This window comes from Chlorocebus sabaeus, chromosome X, assembly GCF_047675955.1.
Source record: "Chlorocebus sabaeus isolate Y175 chromosome X, mChlSab1.0.hap1, whole genome shotgun sequence".
Taxonomy (NCBI): domain Eukaryota; kingdom Metazoa; phylum Chordata; class Mammalia; order Primates; family Cercopithecidae; genus Chlorocebus; species Chlorocebus sabaeus.
The window spans coordinates 5,428,063-5,440,626 of record NC_132933.1 but is presented as its reverse complement, the minus strand read 5'-3'; the positions used below and the strand labels follow the sequence as shown (position 1 = coordinate 5,440,626).

General features: G+C 46.6%; 1 protein-coding gene across 12 annotated transcripts in view; it reads left to right on the top strand.

Annotated features, from left to right (window-relative positions):
* Nucleotides 1-12,564, top strand: part of MAMLD1 (mastermind like domain containing 1) — a 143,574-nt gene that overhangs the window by 81,554 nt on the left and 49,456 nt on the right. For 8 of the 12 annotated variants that reach the window (XR_012091895.1, XM_037989268.2, XM_037989269.2 and 5 more), the window contains one exon: nucleotides 10,649-10,723. The exons of the other annotated variants lie outside the window; for them this stretch is intronic. Coding sequence is in view for 7 of the 8 variants with exons in the window: in XM_037989268.2 (XP_037845196.2) it covers nucleotides 10,649-10,723 (75 nt within the window). In the remaining variant the exon portion in view is untranslated. The remainder of the gene's footprint in view (nucleotides 1-10,648; nucleotides 10,724-12,564) is intronic. 12 annotated transcript variants of the gene reach the window in all.

Below are 12,564 nucleotides of genomic sequence, written 5' to 3'. Positions count from 1 at the left end.
GCCCAGGCATGTCTCTGTTGTCATTGCCTCCCTCTCTCTTGCTCCGGGCCTCCTCAGCACAGGCCTGTCTTTGTCTGCCTCCCTCCAGTGCTGCAGGCTTCCATCACCCTCTCGAGTCCCCATCCAGAGGCAGGGCTGGCATAGGTGCTCGCTTGCTCAATCACTGCCCTGACCCTGAGAGCTCCTGCTTCTATGTCCCTGGAGCTGTGGCTCAGTAGATGGCACATAGTAAATGCTCAATAAGATGCAACTGCTGTTCATCTTGGCCAGAAGTCCCTTAGAAATCATGTAGGCCACCCACATTGCTGGACACAAGAGAAGGCCAGTGTCATACAGAGGGGAAGGGGTGCATCTAAAAGTCGTTGTCTCTAGGCCTTACATAGGAAATGGGAAGAGAACAGAGTTATTTGCAGAGTACCATTTTCTCCAGTGGTTCATTCACATCTGCAGATGCCAACTGAGCCCTGTCACGAGGCTTTGGGGTTACCAAGATGAATAGGAAACTACCTGGCCTTCAGAGAGTTACGTGATGGAGGTGGGAAATGCATAGACCTAACACGGCAGCCTCAAGGTTGGCCATAGCACCTAGGATGGGGATGGAAGGGGTAGAAGGTGAGACTGTGTTATCATAGAGATCCTTGAGGGCCTGAAGGTGGAAGGTGTGCTTTAATCCACTAGCGCATGCAAATTGTTCAACAATGTACAAGACTATAACGGCAAGGCCCAAGGGAATTCTGGAGGGGATGATGTTTCTCTCCTCTCGTTGGAAGCTTCGGAGCACCTGAGAACAGGTGCACAATGAGAAGTTAAACAACTTTTGGGACTGCTGGATCACTTGCACGGTTTGGAAATGGTCATTCTGCTTGCACTATGGAAGAAATCTTTACGTTTTTCTGCTCCAGAAAGGTTGCCCACCCACTCTCCTGCGAACAATGGGCCTACATGGCCCTCTGCAGTGTGAGGAGGGCAACTTGGAAAGAACTTATTTCCTTCCAAGAAGATGCTCAGTTCATGCTCTAGGTCAGAGGTTGGCAAACTACAGCCTGTGAGCTAAGTCCAGCCCACAGGCTGTTTTGTAAGCAAACTTTTATTAGCACACAGCCACGCCCAGTCATTAACATATTGTCTACTACACAGGGCTTCAACAGAGACCACATGGCCTGCAAAGCCTAAGATATTTACTACCTGGGCTATCACAGAAGAAGTTTGCCAACACTTGGTCTGTATCACTGGGCATTTGGTTCATTTGTTTACCCTAATAAATGGTACTCATTTCAGGTAGAATTACAGGCCCTCATGCGGCCACGTGTTTAGCTTCCCTTCCTGTGCCAAAGCTGGCCCCAACTCCACACTCCCAATTCCACCCTTCTCAAAAGTTTTTGCCCCTAAAACTGTCCCTTTTCCTTCCATTTCTCCTTCCATCAGCATCCAGAGAGATCTTTTTCAAAGAGATGAAATCCTTCCTCTGCTTAAGCCCCCCAATGGCTTCCCTACAAACAAAATACAATCCAACCCACTTCCCGTAGCCTGCAAGACCCTCTGCAAACTCACGACTACTTCCCTGGTGCATTGTGTGACAGGCACACTGGCTGCCTGCCCGTCACTGGAACAGTCCAAAAGCCGCACCCCAGAGCCTTCCCACTTGCTGCCCTCCTGCCTGGAGTGCTCTGCCCCCAGTCCTTCTCCTGGCCTGCTCGGAGCCACCAGCCATTCTATCACATCACTATTTTTTATATCACATCACTATTTTTTCAGTCTTTGAAAGAATACTGCGCATACTCTTATCTTGTTCTTGTTGTTCACTTATCGTTTGTCCCACTAGAATTCCAGCTCCTTCTCTCTGGTTCCCCACTTCTCTCCCTGGCCTGTGCTCATTTTCATGGAGGTGTCTGTTCTGGGCCCCCTAGGCAGCCCTGCCTGCCCTTTACTGTCAGATGCCTTCATCTCTGTAGGGTAGGGGAGCCCAGTGCCACTCTGTAGGTGCTTCTTTTCCTATAATAAGCTTCAGGCCCTAAAGTTGTCTAGCATTAGGGCTGCCCATGTGATGCTGTCAGCAAAACTAAACATTTTCTTGCCTCTTTTCCTCCCTCAAGTCAAGCCATTAGAGTTTAAAACAATGAACTTGGCCTACATAAAATACCTCCAGGAAGTCAGTCCTCAAACACCAACTCCCAACATCTGCTTTCTGAATATATGGCTTCAAACAGCTAAGTGTACAGTATCTAACTGCTGTCCATCCTTTTGTTTTTTTTAGCCACATGACATCTAAGGAACTTAGAAAATGCCTTGCCCTTTCCTGTAGTTAAATTTGACATAAAATTACTTTATTGGCAGCATATTAACAAACAAAAATCTCCTGTGTTTTTCCCGGTAATTCAGTTTCAGTTTTCCAGGTAAGAAAAAGATAATTATGAATGACTATGAGGAGACAGACTGTTTTGAGGTTTCCGTTAATAACACATTCAGAGTGAACCTTCTTCCTCTGTCCCAGTCAGTGGTGTGCTGATGACAGAGTGGTACAACCAGAATGAAATATACTGTGGGAACTCACCCTGATCCCAACACCCTCATCAACACCATCACCACCATCACTATTGCTACCAGCACCACCACCACCACCCTCACTTACACCACCACGACCTTCACCACCACTACCCTCACCTTCACTACCACCACCACCCTTTAAATCAACACCATTACCACCACCACCATTGCTACCACCATCCCACCATCCCAGTTGCCACTACCACATCCACCACCATTACCACCACCAACATCGTCACTACCACCACTACCTCTGTCATTACTACCTCCATCACCTCTACCATTACCATGATTACTATCACCATCCCTTCTATCACCACCACCCTACCGCTTCTCTCTCTCTAGCTCTCTCATGTACATGCACATGGTTAAATGACACTTTTCATGATGCAATCATGGACACTGTCCACATACAGTAAAATAAGTACGTGTTTTAAAATTGTCAGTATTTTCAATATAGAACCTACTCTTGTTGCTATGTGCTTTGGGACAGTGGAACATCAATATGTGTTTATGGCCAAAATTGAATTAGGATTCATAAGAAAGGGCTATATCTCCAAATGCGCACTTTTAAAAAAGATAAGTTTGCATGAGGGATCTTTCACTTCATAAAAGGATATACTGAGGATTTCCTTTCAGTGACAAATTTTTGCTGCATTTTATTATGATTTGGTTTACAAAAGTTAGCCTTTCACACAGCTGTTCAGGAGCGCAGCCAATGACTAAAGGCAGATCTGCCTTGAATAGCAAATGCTGCTGAGTAAACCATGTTACAGGCTATTTTAGGACCACAAAGAATGTGTTTGCATTTTCAAGAGTAGAGAGATCATATTTATTTGGTATCTACACTATGCCACGCACTATGCTAATTACATTGCTAAGCTCATGCAATCCTTACAAGAAATTTACGAAGGCTTTACTTTCCCCATTTTGTAGGTAAGAAAACAGGCTCATGGAGGGAAAAATGACTTGCCCAAGGTGAGCACCAATTAGAGACAACATTTAAACAGACCATGAGGGCTCAGGGCTTACCTCAAGTCCTCTAATCACCCTACACTGCTAAGTTCTTCTATCAGAATTTGTCGTGCAGAAGGTCTTCTTCTTCTTCTTCTGTTTGTATAATCAAATTATCCATTTGCCTACAAAGCCTATAATGTGCAAGGAGTATGCAGTGGTCCAGTCAGTGTACCCTGACACTTGAGAGCTCATTAAGGGCCCAGTAGGATCAGCAAATTCTCAGCAGCCAAGCTACCCTAACGTATATCATAAAACTACAATAGGAGATTTCTTCTCTGAGGTCACTGCTACCTGGCACTATCCTGTGATGTACAGTTTGGAAAACCTCGGGTCAAATACAACAGTCCCTACAGGCAAGTCAAAATGTTGTGTTTGAAACTAAAAGTGATTTTTTGTCCTCAGTCTAAGTGTGAAGAGCTGAAATGATCTGCCTTTCTTTTAGCACCCCAGAATTACCTCTGGGTTCATTCAGGGAAGGCTGACTTACTGCTGAGGTGTCCACACATCCACCACTATACATGCCTGGAGTTCTTGGGGTTCTGCTACCTGGGCTGAGCTCTGGACCCCTGAGTGCCAAACTCTGCTCTGCCACTATCTATATGACTTTTAGTAAACCACCTGCAACTCATTTGCCTCAGTTTACCCATGTGTAACAAGGACCTTGAGCAAAGCCCTGCCTACCTCCTAGGATTCCTGTTAGAATCAAAGGATGATGAAAGAGAAAGTGCACTGTCCACTGAAAGGGCCTGGGATATTATAAAGGCCTGTAGTTGGTAACACCAAGACTTGGATCTGAAGGTCTAGAAAAGCGCAACATCCTGAGAGTCTATATGGATCCCTTTAGCCTACTGTGAGTGCATGAACATGATATACTCCCCCATACAGCCCTAAAAAGTCTTTGCTACTAGAAGCTGCATCCTGTATGTGTATAAAAATGCAGAACCAACCTGCCAGGTACACACCCCTTGCACAGGCAGTCTCTGCTGAGTTGTTGTGCAGATACGCCTCTTGCTGATTCTGGCCATATTGTTCCCAAAGATGGATCTAGAGGGATTTCCCGCATGGCTGAATAGATGGGGGAGCATATGATGAGCTCACCTTTTCAGAGTTCCAGATATAGAGCTGAGCCGGAGGGGCTGGGAGGCAGAAGAGTGGGTGCAGCAGAGTAGGCTTGCGGAAGACAAAGCCTTCAGAAAAGTTTCTTGCCTGAGGCAAATGCAGTCCATGCTAGAAGGCACATTCCCAGCCAGCAAGAGAGTGCAACATCCTCTCCAGCTCAAATGGCAGTGACCAGTGGGTCTCCCCAAACTCTGTCATAGGATATTAGGGCTTTACCAAGCACTGTTCAGGTTGCAGTTTTCGACAGGAAAGGGCACTTGGCCTTAAGAAGGTGCAGAAGCCAACTCCCTGGTCACTGCATTTGTTCATGCTCTTTCCCTTGGCCCTCAGCCTCTGGATGCCATCATTTGGCCTGAAGATAGGAAAAGTGTTGCCTACATCTACCTCTGGTACTAGCAAAGGTCATGGTACAGTGTGGTGTGGACCAGCAGCAGGAACAGAAAGGTGCTTCTCTAAGGAAGCTGCAGAGATTTCTCTGCCAGTCTGGAGATCAGCTTTGGGTCCCAGCTCTCCCTGCTGCTCTTCCATATGCCTCCAATGATGCAAGTTTCCAAGAAGATCCAGGCTGTGAAAAACAGTGTGACGGTTCATCAAAAAGTTAGTTCAACATAAAATTACTCCATGACCTAGCAATTCTACTCCTTGGTATACACCCAAAAGAACCAAAAACAAGTGTTCAGCAAAAACTCGTCTGCTAATGTTCACAGCAACACTATTCACAATAGCCAAAAGACAGACAGAAACAACCCAAATGTCCATCAGATGAATGGACTCACAAAGTGTGGCACGTCCACACAATGGAATATTATTTGGTTAATTTCATGAATCACATGAAAGTTAATTTCATGAATCACAAAAGGAATGGAGTGCTGAGGCATGCCACAACATGGATGAGCCCAGAAAACATGATGCTGGGTGAAATAAGCCAGGCACAAAAAGCCACATATTGCATGATCCCATTTATATGAAATGTTCATAATAAGCACATTCATAGAAACAGAAGGTAGATAAATGTGTTGCCAGGAGCTGGGGGAGAGGGATTTCCATCTGGGATGATGAAAAAGTTGTGGAACTAGATAGTGGTGATAGTTACACAACATTGTGAATGTCCTAAATGCTACTGAATTGTACGCTTTTAAAAAGTTAATTTCATGCTATGTCAATTTTACCTCAATTTAAAAAGAGAGGACCTAGACCATGGGAAGAGTCTTTAAACTGACTCCTTATCCCACATTCCCTCCAAGCCTCAGCTGCTCTGATGCCAAGATTCTCGTGGCATCAGAGCTCACCAGCCTGGCTCTAAATCTACGAAGTGGGGTCGATATTTCTGCAGGCTAAAAGTTGGCCCTCAGGAGCTAAAGTGTGCTTATTCAGTAAGCATGTGGCCCCTTTGCTGAGCTACGGAGGCATGTTCTGGACATAAATTGTTTGAAATGTGGCCGTTGATAGCAGCATCTCTCTTTGGTGTGTCTCAGCAGGAAGAGATCATAGACAGGATGACCCTCTAGAATGTTCTGAACTAATCAGGTGTCTCTGGAATCTTCTCCCACCTACACAGCAGTTGAATTTCTCAAGCAGGGAAATTTTCTGCATGGTCTGAAGCTTGTTGCCATTTTATTTAGCCTACTGTTGGAGCATAGAGAGAGGTAAAGTCACCTCTGGCCTAAGCTTCAGAGTTCATCCCTCAAGCCTTCTAAGGCCCAGTACCTAATTTTGTTTTAATTTTATATTCTGTTTCATAAGAGGACTCCAGATTATATAAGCTTCAGTCCCAAAACTAGAGACCCAAACACCTTAGTACGGGGAAGAAAGCTCTGATTAACCAGCAACTGTTTTTTGGGTTTTTTTTTCTTCTCTTTATTCTTTCCAGCTCTACTGAGGTATAACTGACAAATTAAAAATGTGTAATATTTAAGGTGGACAATGTGATGATTTGATATACATATATATTGTGAAATGATTACCACAATCAAGTTAGTCAATGCATCCATCCATAACTTCATCTAGTTCTGTTTGTTTCTGAACTCATATAACTTTTTTTAAATCATAGAAACAGTAGAAGGGTGGTTACTGAGAGTTGCAGGGGGTGGGGTGTGAAATGGGGAGATGTCAGTCAGTGGGTACAAATTCTCAGTTATAGGATGCATAAATTTGGGCAATCTAATGTACAGCACTGTGGCTATATTTAATAATACTGTATTGCATATTTGAAATTTACTGTAAGGGCAGATCTTAAATGTTCTCATAGCGACTATTTTTCTATTTGCCCCATTTAAACTACTCTAGTTGGTGTCCTGGCAATGACGAGGACTGTCACCTTGTTTCCTGACCTTGCCACTGCAATCCAAATGGGGTCGGTTTTTATCATGCCAGGAAAGGAGGGGGAGGCTGCGTGGGTCCAGCAGCTGTGTCTCCTGACTGCCCCTTCCTGGCAGTCTGTCACTGTGTGTTCCCCAGGAGGCCCTGGACCAAAGGCCTTTTCATCTCAGTACCCCAATCTCTAACCTCATAAGGTTACGCTGAAGATGAAAGGAATTGATGTAGTTAAAAGGGCTGAAGCAGGGCCTTGGTAACTGGTTGCTCTTGTTATGTCCCCTGCTTGTAGAGGAAGTTGGTATAGTCTCTCTCTCTCTCTCTCTCTCTCTCTTTCTCTAGCTCTAGCCCTCCTTCAACCATTTCCCTATCATCTGAATGCCATCTTGGCCCATTTCCTCCAAGCCCCACTTCTGCTTGAGGACAGAGCTCTGGAGGTTGACAAACCCAAGTTCACTCCCTGGTTCTACCACTTTTTAGCCAGCCACATGCCCTTAAGCAAGTGACACTCCCTCTCTTCAACTGGGCACCCTCATCTGTACAATGAGGGTGGGGGTGATCATATTAATACTAACTTCCTTGAGTCACTGGGAGCATTAAGGTAAAGCCTAAAATGCATTTGGCACTGTGCCTGTCACTTAGTAAGTATTCCAAAGTCATTCTTGAAGTCTACTTATAAATCAGGTCTCCCTTACTAAAACAAAAGGAAATGGAGAAAGGGAAGAAAGGAGAAAGACGGGAATAAGGAAGGAAGAGAGGGAGGAAGGAAGGAAGGAAGGAAGACAGGCAAGCAAGACTCTAATCTTTGCTCCTTGTTCTCTCTAGCCACTCACACTCAAGTTCCAGCCCCCACCAATTTGGAGATGATTCCCTGATAAACCTCTAAACTACAGACAACTCTGTTCTTCATTTCTAAGATGAGGATGATAATGGGAATATCTTTCTTATAGAGTTGTAAAGATAACTATGTGAATGCATACAAAGTGCTTAGTACCACAATAGTCATTTGTGTCTTGTGATTCCAGTAGTTTTGGGCAGAGGATTGTGTGCCCTGGTCAGAGTGCCCACAGGCAAGGTTGCCACTCATCTGATGGGGCCAATCCAACAGGCATGGAGCCCAGAAACAGGCTTCCATGTTCAATCCCATGTCCTGCTCTTGGGAAGGCACTCCCACTCCAAAACACAAAACCACTGGGTTTATCTGGGCCACCCTGATGAAAGTCACACTCCCCTGAACAAAGATCCTCACCACAAGGGCACCTGGGTCATCCTGCTCTGTGAAGTACTGAAAGAGTGAGGCAGAAAATGAAGTGACTGCTTCCAGAAATGGAATTACCTCAAGTCATATCAATTCTCTTGGGAAGAGCCCTTTGGGTTTGTATAGTTCTTTAAGGTCTGAGGGACAGTGGAGAGGCAGGTCCCAAGGAGTGCTAGTGCAGAAGTAACATACTATGGCAGCCTGGCATGGGTCAGATCATAAGGGGAGCCAGCCAGGGCGTGGAGGCAGGACTAGCAGGGCCTGGCAGTAAGAAGAGATATTGCTACTGCATTCACACAGTCCCAATCAGAAGTCTTAGAGATTATCTGGAGGGAGAGCTGTGGCTACCCCATATAGTATGTGATTTCCACACAGGCCAAACTACCCTTATTAATAATGACCCAGAACCTGATTATTTCTAGCTCTCAGATTAGCAGTGGCTCCTTATTGCCCAAGCTTGGCTCTGCCAGGTGTCCTGTCCCTAAAATGCACCAGTAGCCCCTCTAAAAACCCACTTGGCTCATCAGGGCCCAGTCCAGGGCCCTCCCCACCTATCCCATTCCTAATCCCATCAGCATTAGCAAGAAGCCCACCACTGCCTCAGGGACCTGGCATCAGGAGACTCAGCCAAGATGGTGGCACCTGTGAGAGGATCTACAGGTAGCCATGTCCGGGTAGCCAGAGACCAGGCGGCAATGGGGAAGAGCATAAGTGTCCCCTGTCCAATATGCCCTCATCAGCCAAATCTGGGGCCTCAGTTTGGGCTTTGTGGTGTGAAGGTACCACCACCCAAATGGGCCTGGAGCCACCAGTGTGGCTGCCCTCTTTCTCCCTGGGTGGCCCTGGAGGTGAGTCTACACTTGCAGCATTCCTGGGTGGTCCTTCTGTGCATGGGCTCTAGGTGGAGGTGTGAAAAGCTGAGGACAGGGTCAGGCACAGTCCAGGGCAGCCTAGAGATATTTACATCATGATGATGGGATTTGTCAGCCCACTTGCCTGTGCAGTATCTGGACCCCACCAGCTTGCACAGCATTTGGGGGTTACTGCTTGAGAGTGTTTTCCACTGGTCTCGTCACTCCCTAGGTGAAGGAAAGTCTGGCTTTTGTAGGAACTGCCCAGGTCCCTGGTGGAGTATTTCCTTTCTTACCTCTGAATTATTCTGCCTCTTTAGAGCATTGTAGAAAAAGGGTGTTTTCTCGGTTCATTGGCCACATGGCACGGCTGCATCCTGGTGACATTTTCCCAGCATCAGATGGTTGGAGACTGCAATGAGGAGGCTCCACACAATTCATAGCCTTCAGCCAGCCCCCTTGCTGAAGTGCTGCATGGGACAGAGAAGGCCAAACCAATTGGAGAGGGACTCGATGGAAGCCACACATGGAGTCTTTGTTTTGTGGTCCAGTACTTACTGTGGTTGCCCTGCTCCCATTGACCTGGACCATCCACCTCCCAAGAAAGGGAAGCTTCCTGTTCTTGGAGTTGGCACTAGGAACCACCCTCAGTGGCTTAAACAGATTTATTTTAACTATGAGGTAGTGCACTAGATGAACTAGACTATAGGAGATACCAGCTCTGTAGCCATCATTTCACAATGCAGCCATACCTAAGAGCCTAGGACAGGCCAGACCTGGTGGTTGGGGCAGGGTTGGGCCACAGCTGGAGGACTGAAAGTGGGATCTCAGCCTCAGTTATAGAGGCACTCCCTGATAGCCAGGCAACACTCCTGTGGGGGGGCTTTGTCATCGGAAAATAGGAGTCCATGATCTCTAGAAGGTTGGAAGCACCATGGTGAGATAGGATGTGTGTCCAAGAGTTAAACTGGTTTGGAGTTCTCTTTTAACACAATCATCACCACCCCTTCCTTTAGTCTATGCTGGACTTTGACCATAAAAAACCAAACTTGAAATTGGGATCCCTGCAGCGACTGGTGAGGCACCTAGGAGAGGGTTGGTTTGGGTCCCATATGACTGACATACAGCAGAACAAATATTGGCTTGGGAACCAAACCAACCCTCTCTTAGGCTTGTTAAGGCCCCATTCAGGATAGTTGCCTCGAGGTGGTTGGAGAGCTGGCAGCCTTTCTGGTGACTGGTGACTTGGTAGTACTCTCTAATAGAATATGTCAATAAGCACAGCTCATTTGACCAGAATTGTAGGCCACCTTTCTTGATCCAACAAGTGCAGACCTGCTACTCTCAGGATTCACATTGCTAGTCTCCCGTACCCCACAGTCTATGTTCAAGTAATTCCCTATTTAAATGTTATGGATGTATTTGGGGAGGCTCATAATTTGATTCAAGTAACAGTCTGATCTGTGCCTCTCACTGAGCTGGTGCAGATAATACTTTCTTTAAGAGTGTGTGCTAGTAGCTCTCCTCAGCCTACTCTCACCCCCAGGGAAGGAAGCCCTCGTGGATGGAGGAAGAAGATTTATCTTTTCTCTACAAGAGCAGCCCAGGAAGAAAGCACCAGGTAAGCATAAGCTTACCAAAGCTGGGACCCATTCACTTTACAGTGGGGAAACTGAGGCCCCGAGTGTGAAAGGGACCTGCAAGAGGTCACACCACAAGGTCCTTTAGAGGCAAAGTCCAGGGAGAAGTGAGAAGGTTGGGCTTAAATGACCTCTGCCCTGTGGCCCTATTGGCCTCCAACCTCGGTTCTGCCTCCACTTCTCCCTTTGCCTGTGTGATTTTGGGCTTGTTAGCCAAATTCAGGCAAAATACAGATTAAGCTTGTGAACCTGGGTCCAGCAGAAACGGGGTCATCTGGATTGGGACAGGGCCCTCTCCTTTGACCTTCAGCTTCTATTACAGCTCCCTCAGGCAGCACCTGCTTCCTCTATAGGTCAGCCTCACCAAATCCATCCAGATGTTTCTCTTCTCCCCACAGTAATCATCTCTATCCCACTAATGACAGAACCTGGGAATGTGTTTGGAGAAGACTGGGTGAGGGTTGCTTCCTGTGAAAACAGACTACAGGCCTCACCAGGCTTAGCATGAGTGAGTGGGAGCAGCCTGTCTTGAAGGGCCCAGCAGTTCTGACAGTCTAGGAGTTAGAGGCTAGCTCTCAACAAATGCTTGTTCAATGGTAGAATACTTTGATTCTTCTTAGGAGATGGTACAATACAAATTCTGAGCTCATTAAATTCATATATATCTATAGGTTGAGGATCATTCTTAGAGCTGTCAGTTCTTTCAACTAGCATGCTTACACTACAGAAAAGGTGAAAGTAGTTCTAGAACACTGCCCACCGAGGTCTGCTCATCTCTGCCTTTGTCAGCGCTCTTCCAGCCACGCCAGGCTGCTGCTCAGATAGTTCTGGTAGAAGCCTGTTGAAGCCCCAGCCCTCAGGTCAGGGTGACTGAAGGCTGACGACTGTGGCAGCCTTCAGAGTGGCAGGTGGTGGCAAGCAGCAGGAGGCAGGAGCTTCCAGGCTCAGCCACCAAGATAGCATCGCTGGCTGTCAGTTCAGTGCTGTCAGGACTAAGCTGCTTGCCTCTCCCTACTTCCACCCCATCCCCCAATCCTAGTGAATGCATCCTTATTTGTAAGAAAGCAACAGAAGCCCAATGCGAGGACACAGGGCCTTGAGAATGACATCAGTAGTGATTACTGCTCCCCAAGTGCTCTCCTCAGTGAGTACAATGGAACCTTTCACTGATGCTGTGAGGCACACATGGTAGGCCAAGTACCCATTTTACAGAAGAAGAAATTGAGCCTCAGGGAGGGGAGTGGCTTGCCCACAGCCATACAGTCTTCTGATGCGCATTCCAGGGCCCCTTCCTCCACCCCAGCCTGCATCTGCCTGCATGGAGTGCTGGCTCAGGGCGAATCAAGGACACCAATAAATCCCCGATTTGTAGGTTGAGGTTCTTGCTCCAAACCACCCATTTTCAGAGATTTGCTCCTGAGATGTAACTGACTCCTCTTGAAGTCAAGCAGCATTAGCATTCAGGGTTCCCTGCCATTCCCAACCACCCTGCTATTCTCTAGAGTCTTGCAATTTTGGAAATGCTCAAAATCCTGTTTGTTCTACAGAAAGGTCAGTTTCAGTTTGCTGGAATATTCTGCTGAAAATAAACATGTAAATAACACATCCCCAAATACAGGCATTGATACTATACACCTGGATATTCATCTGATCCCATTTGCAAATGCAAACATATTCGTTCTCTCTTTCTCTCTCCCTTGCTCTCACTCTCTCTCTTTCTCCCCACCCCCCATCTCTTTGTCTCTTCAAACACATTCCTGATACATTGTTTTCTTATCTATTCTACAGCTACCTCCATCATGCCCCACAACATCTTCATTAC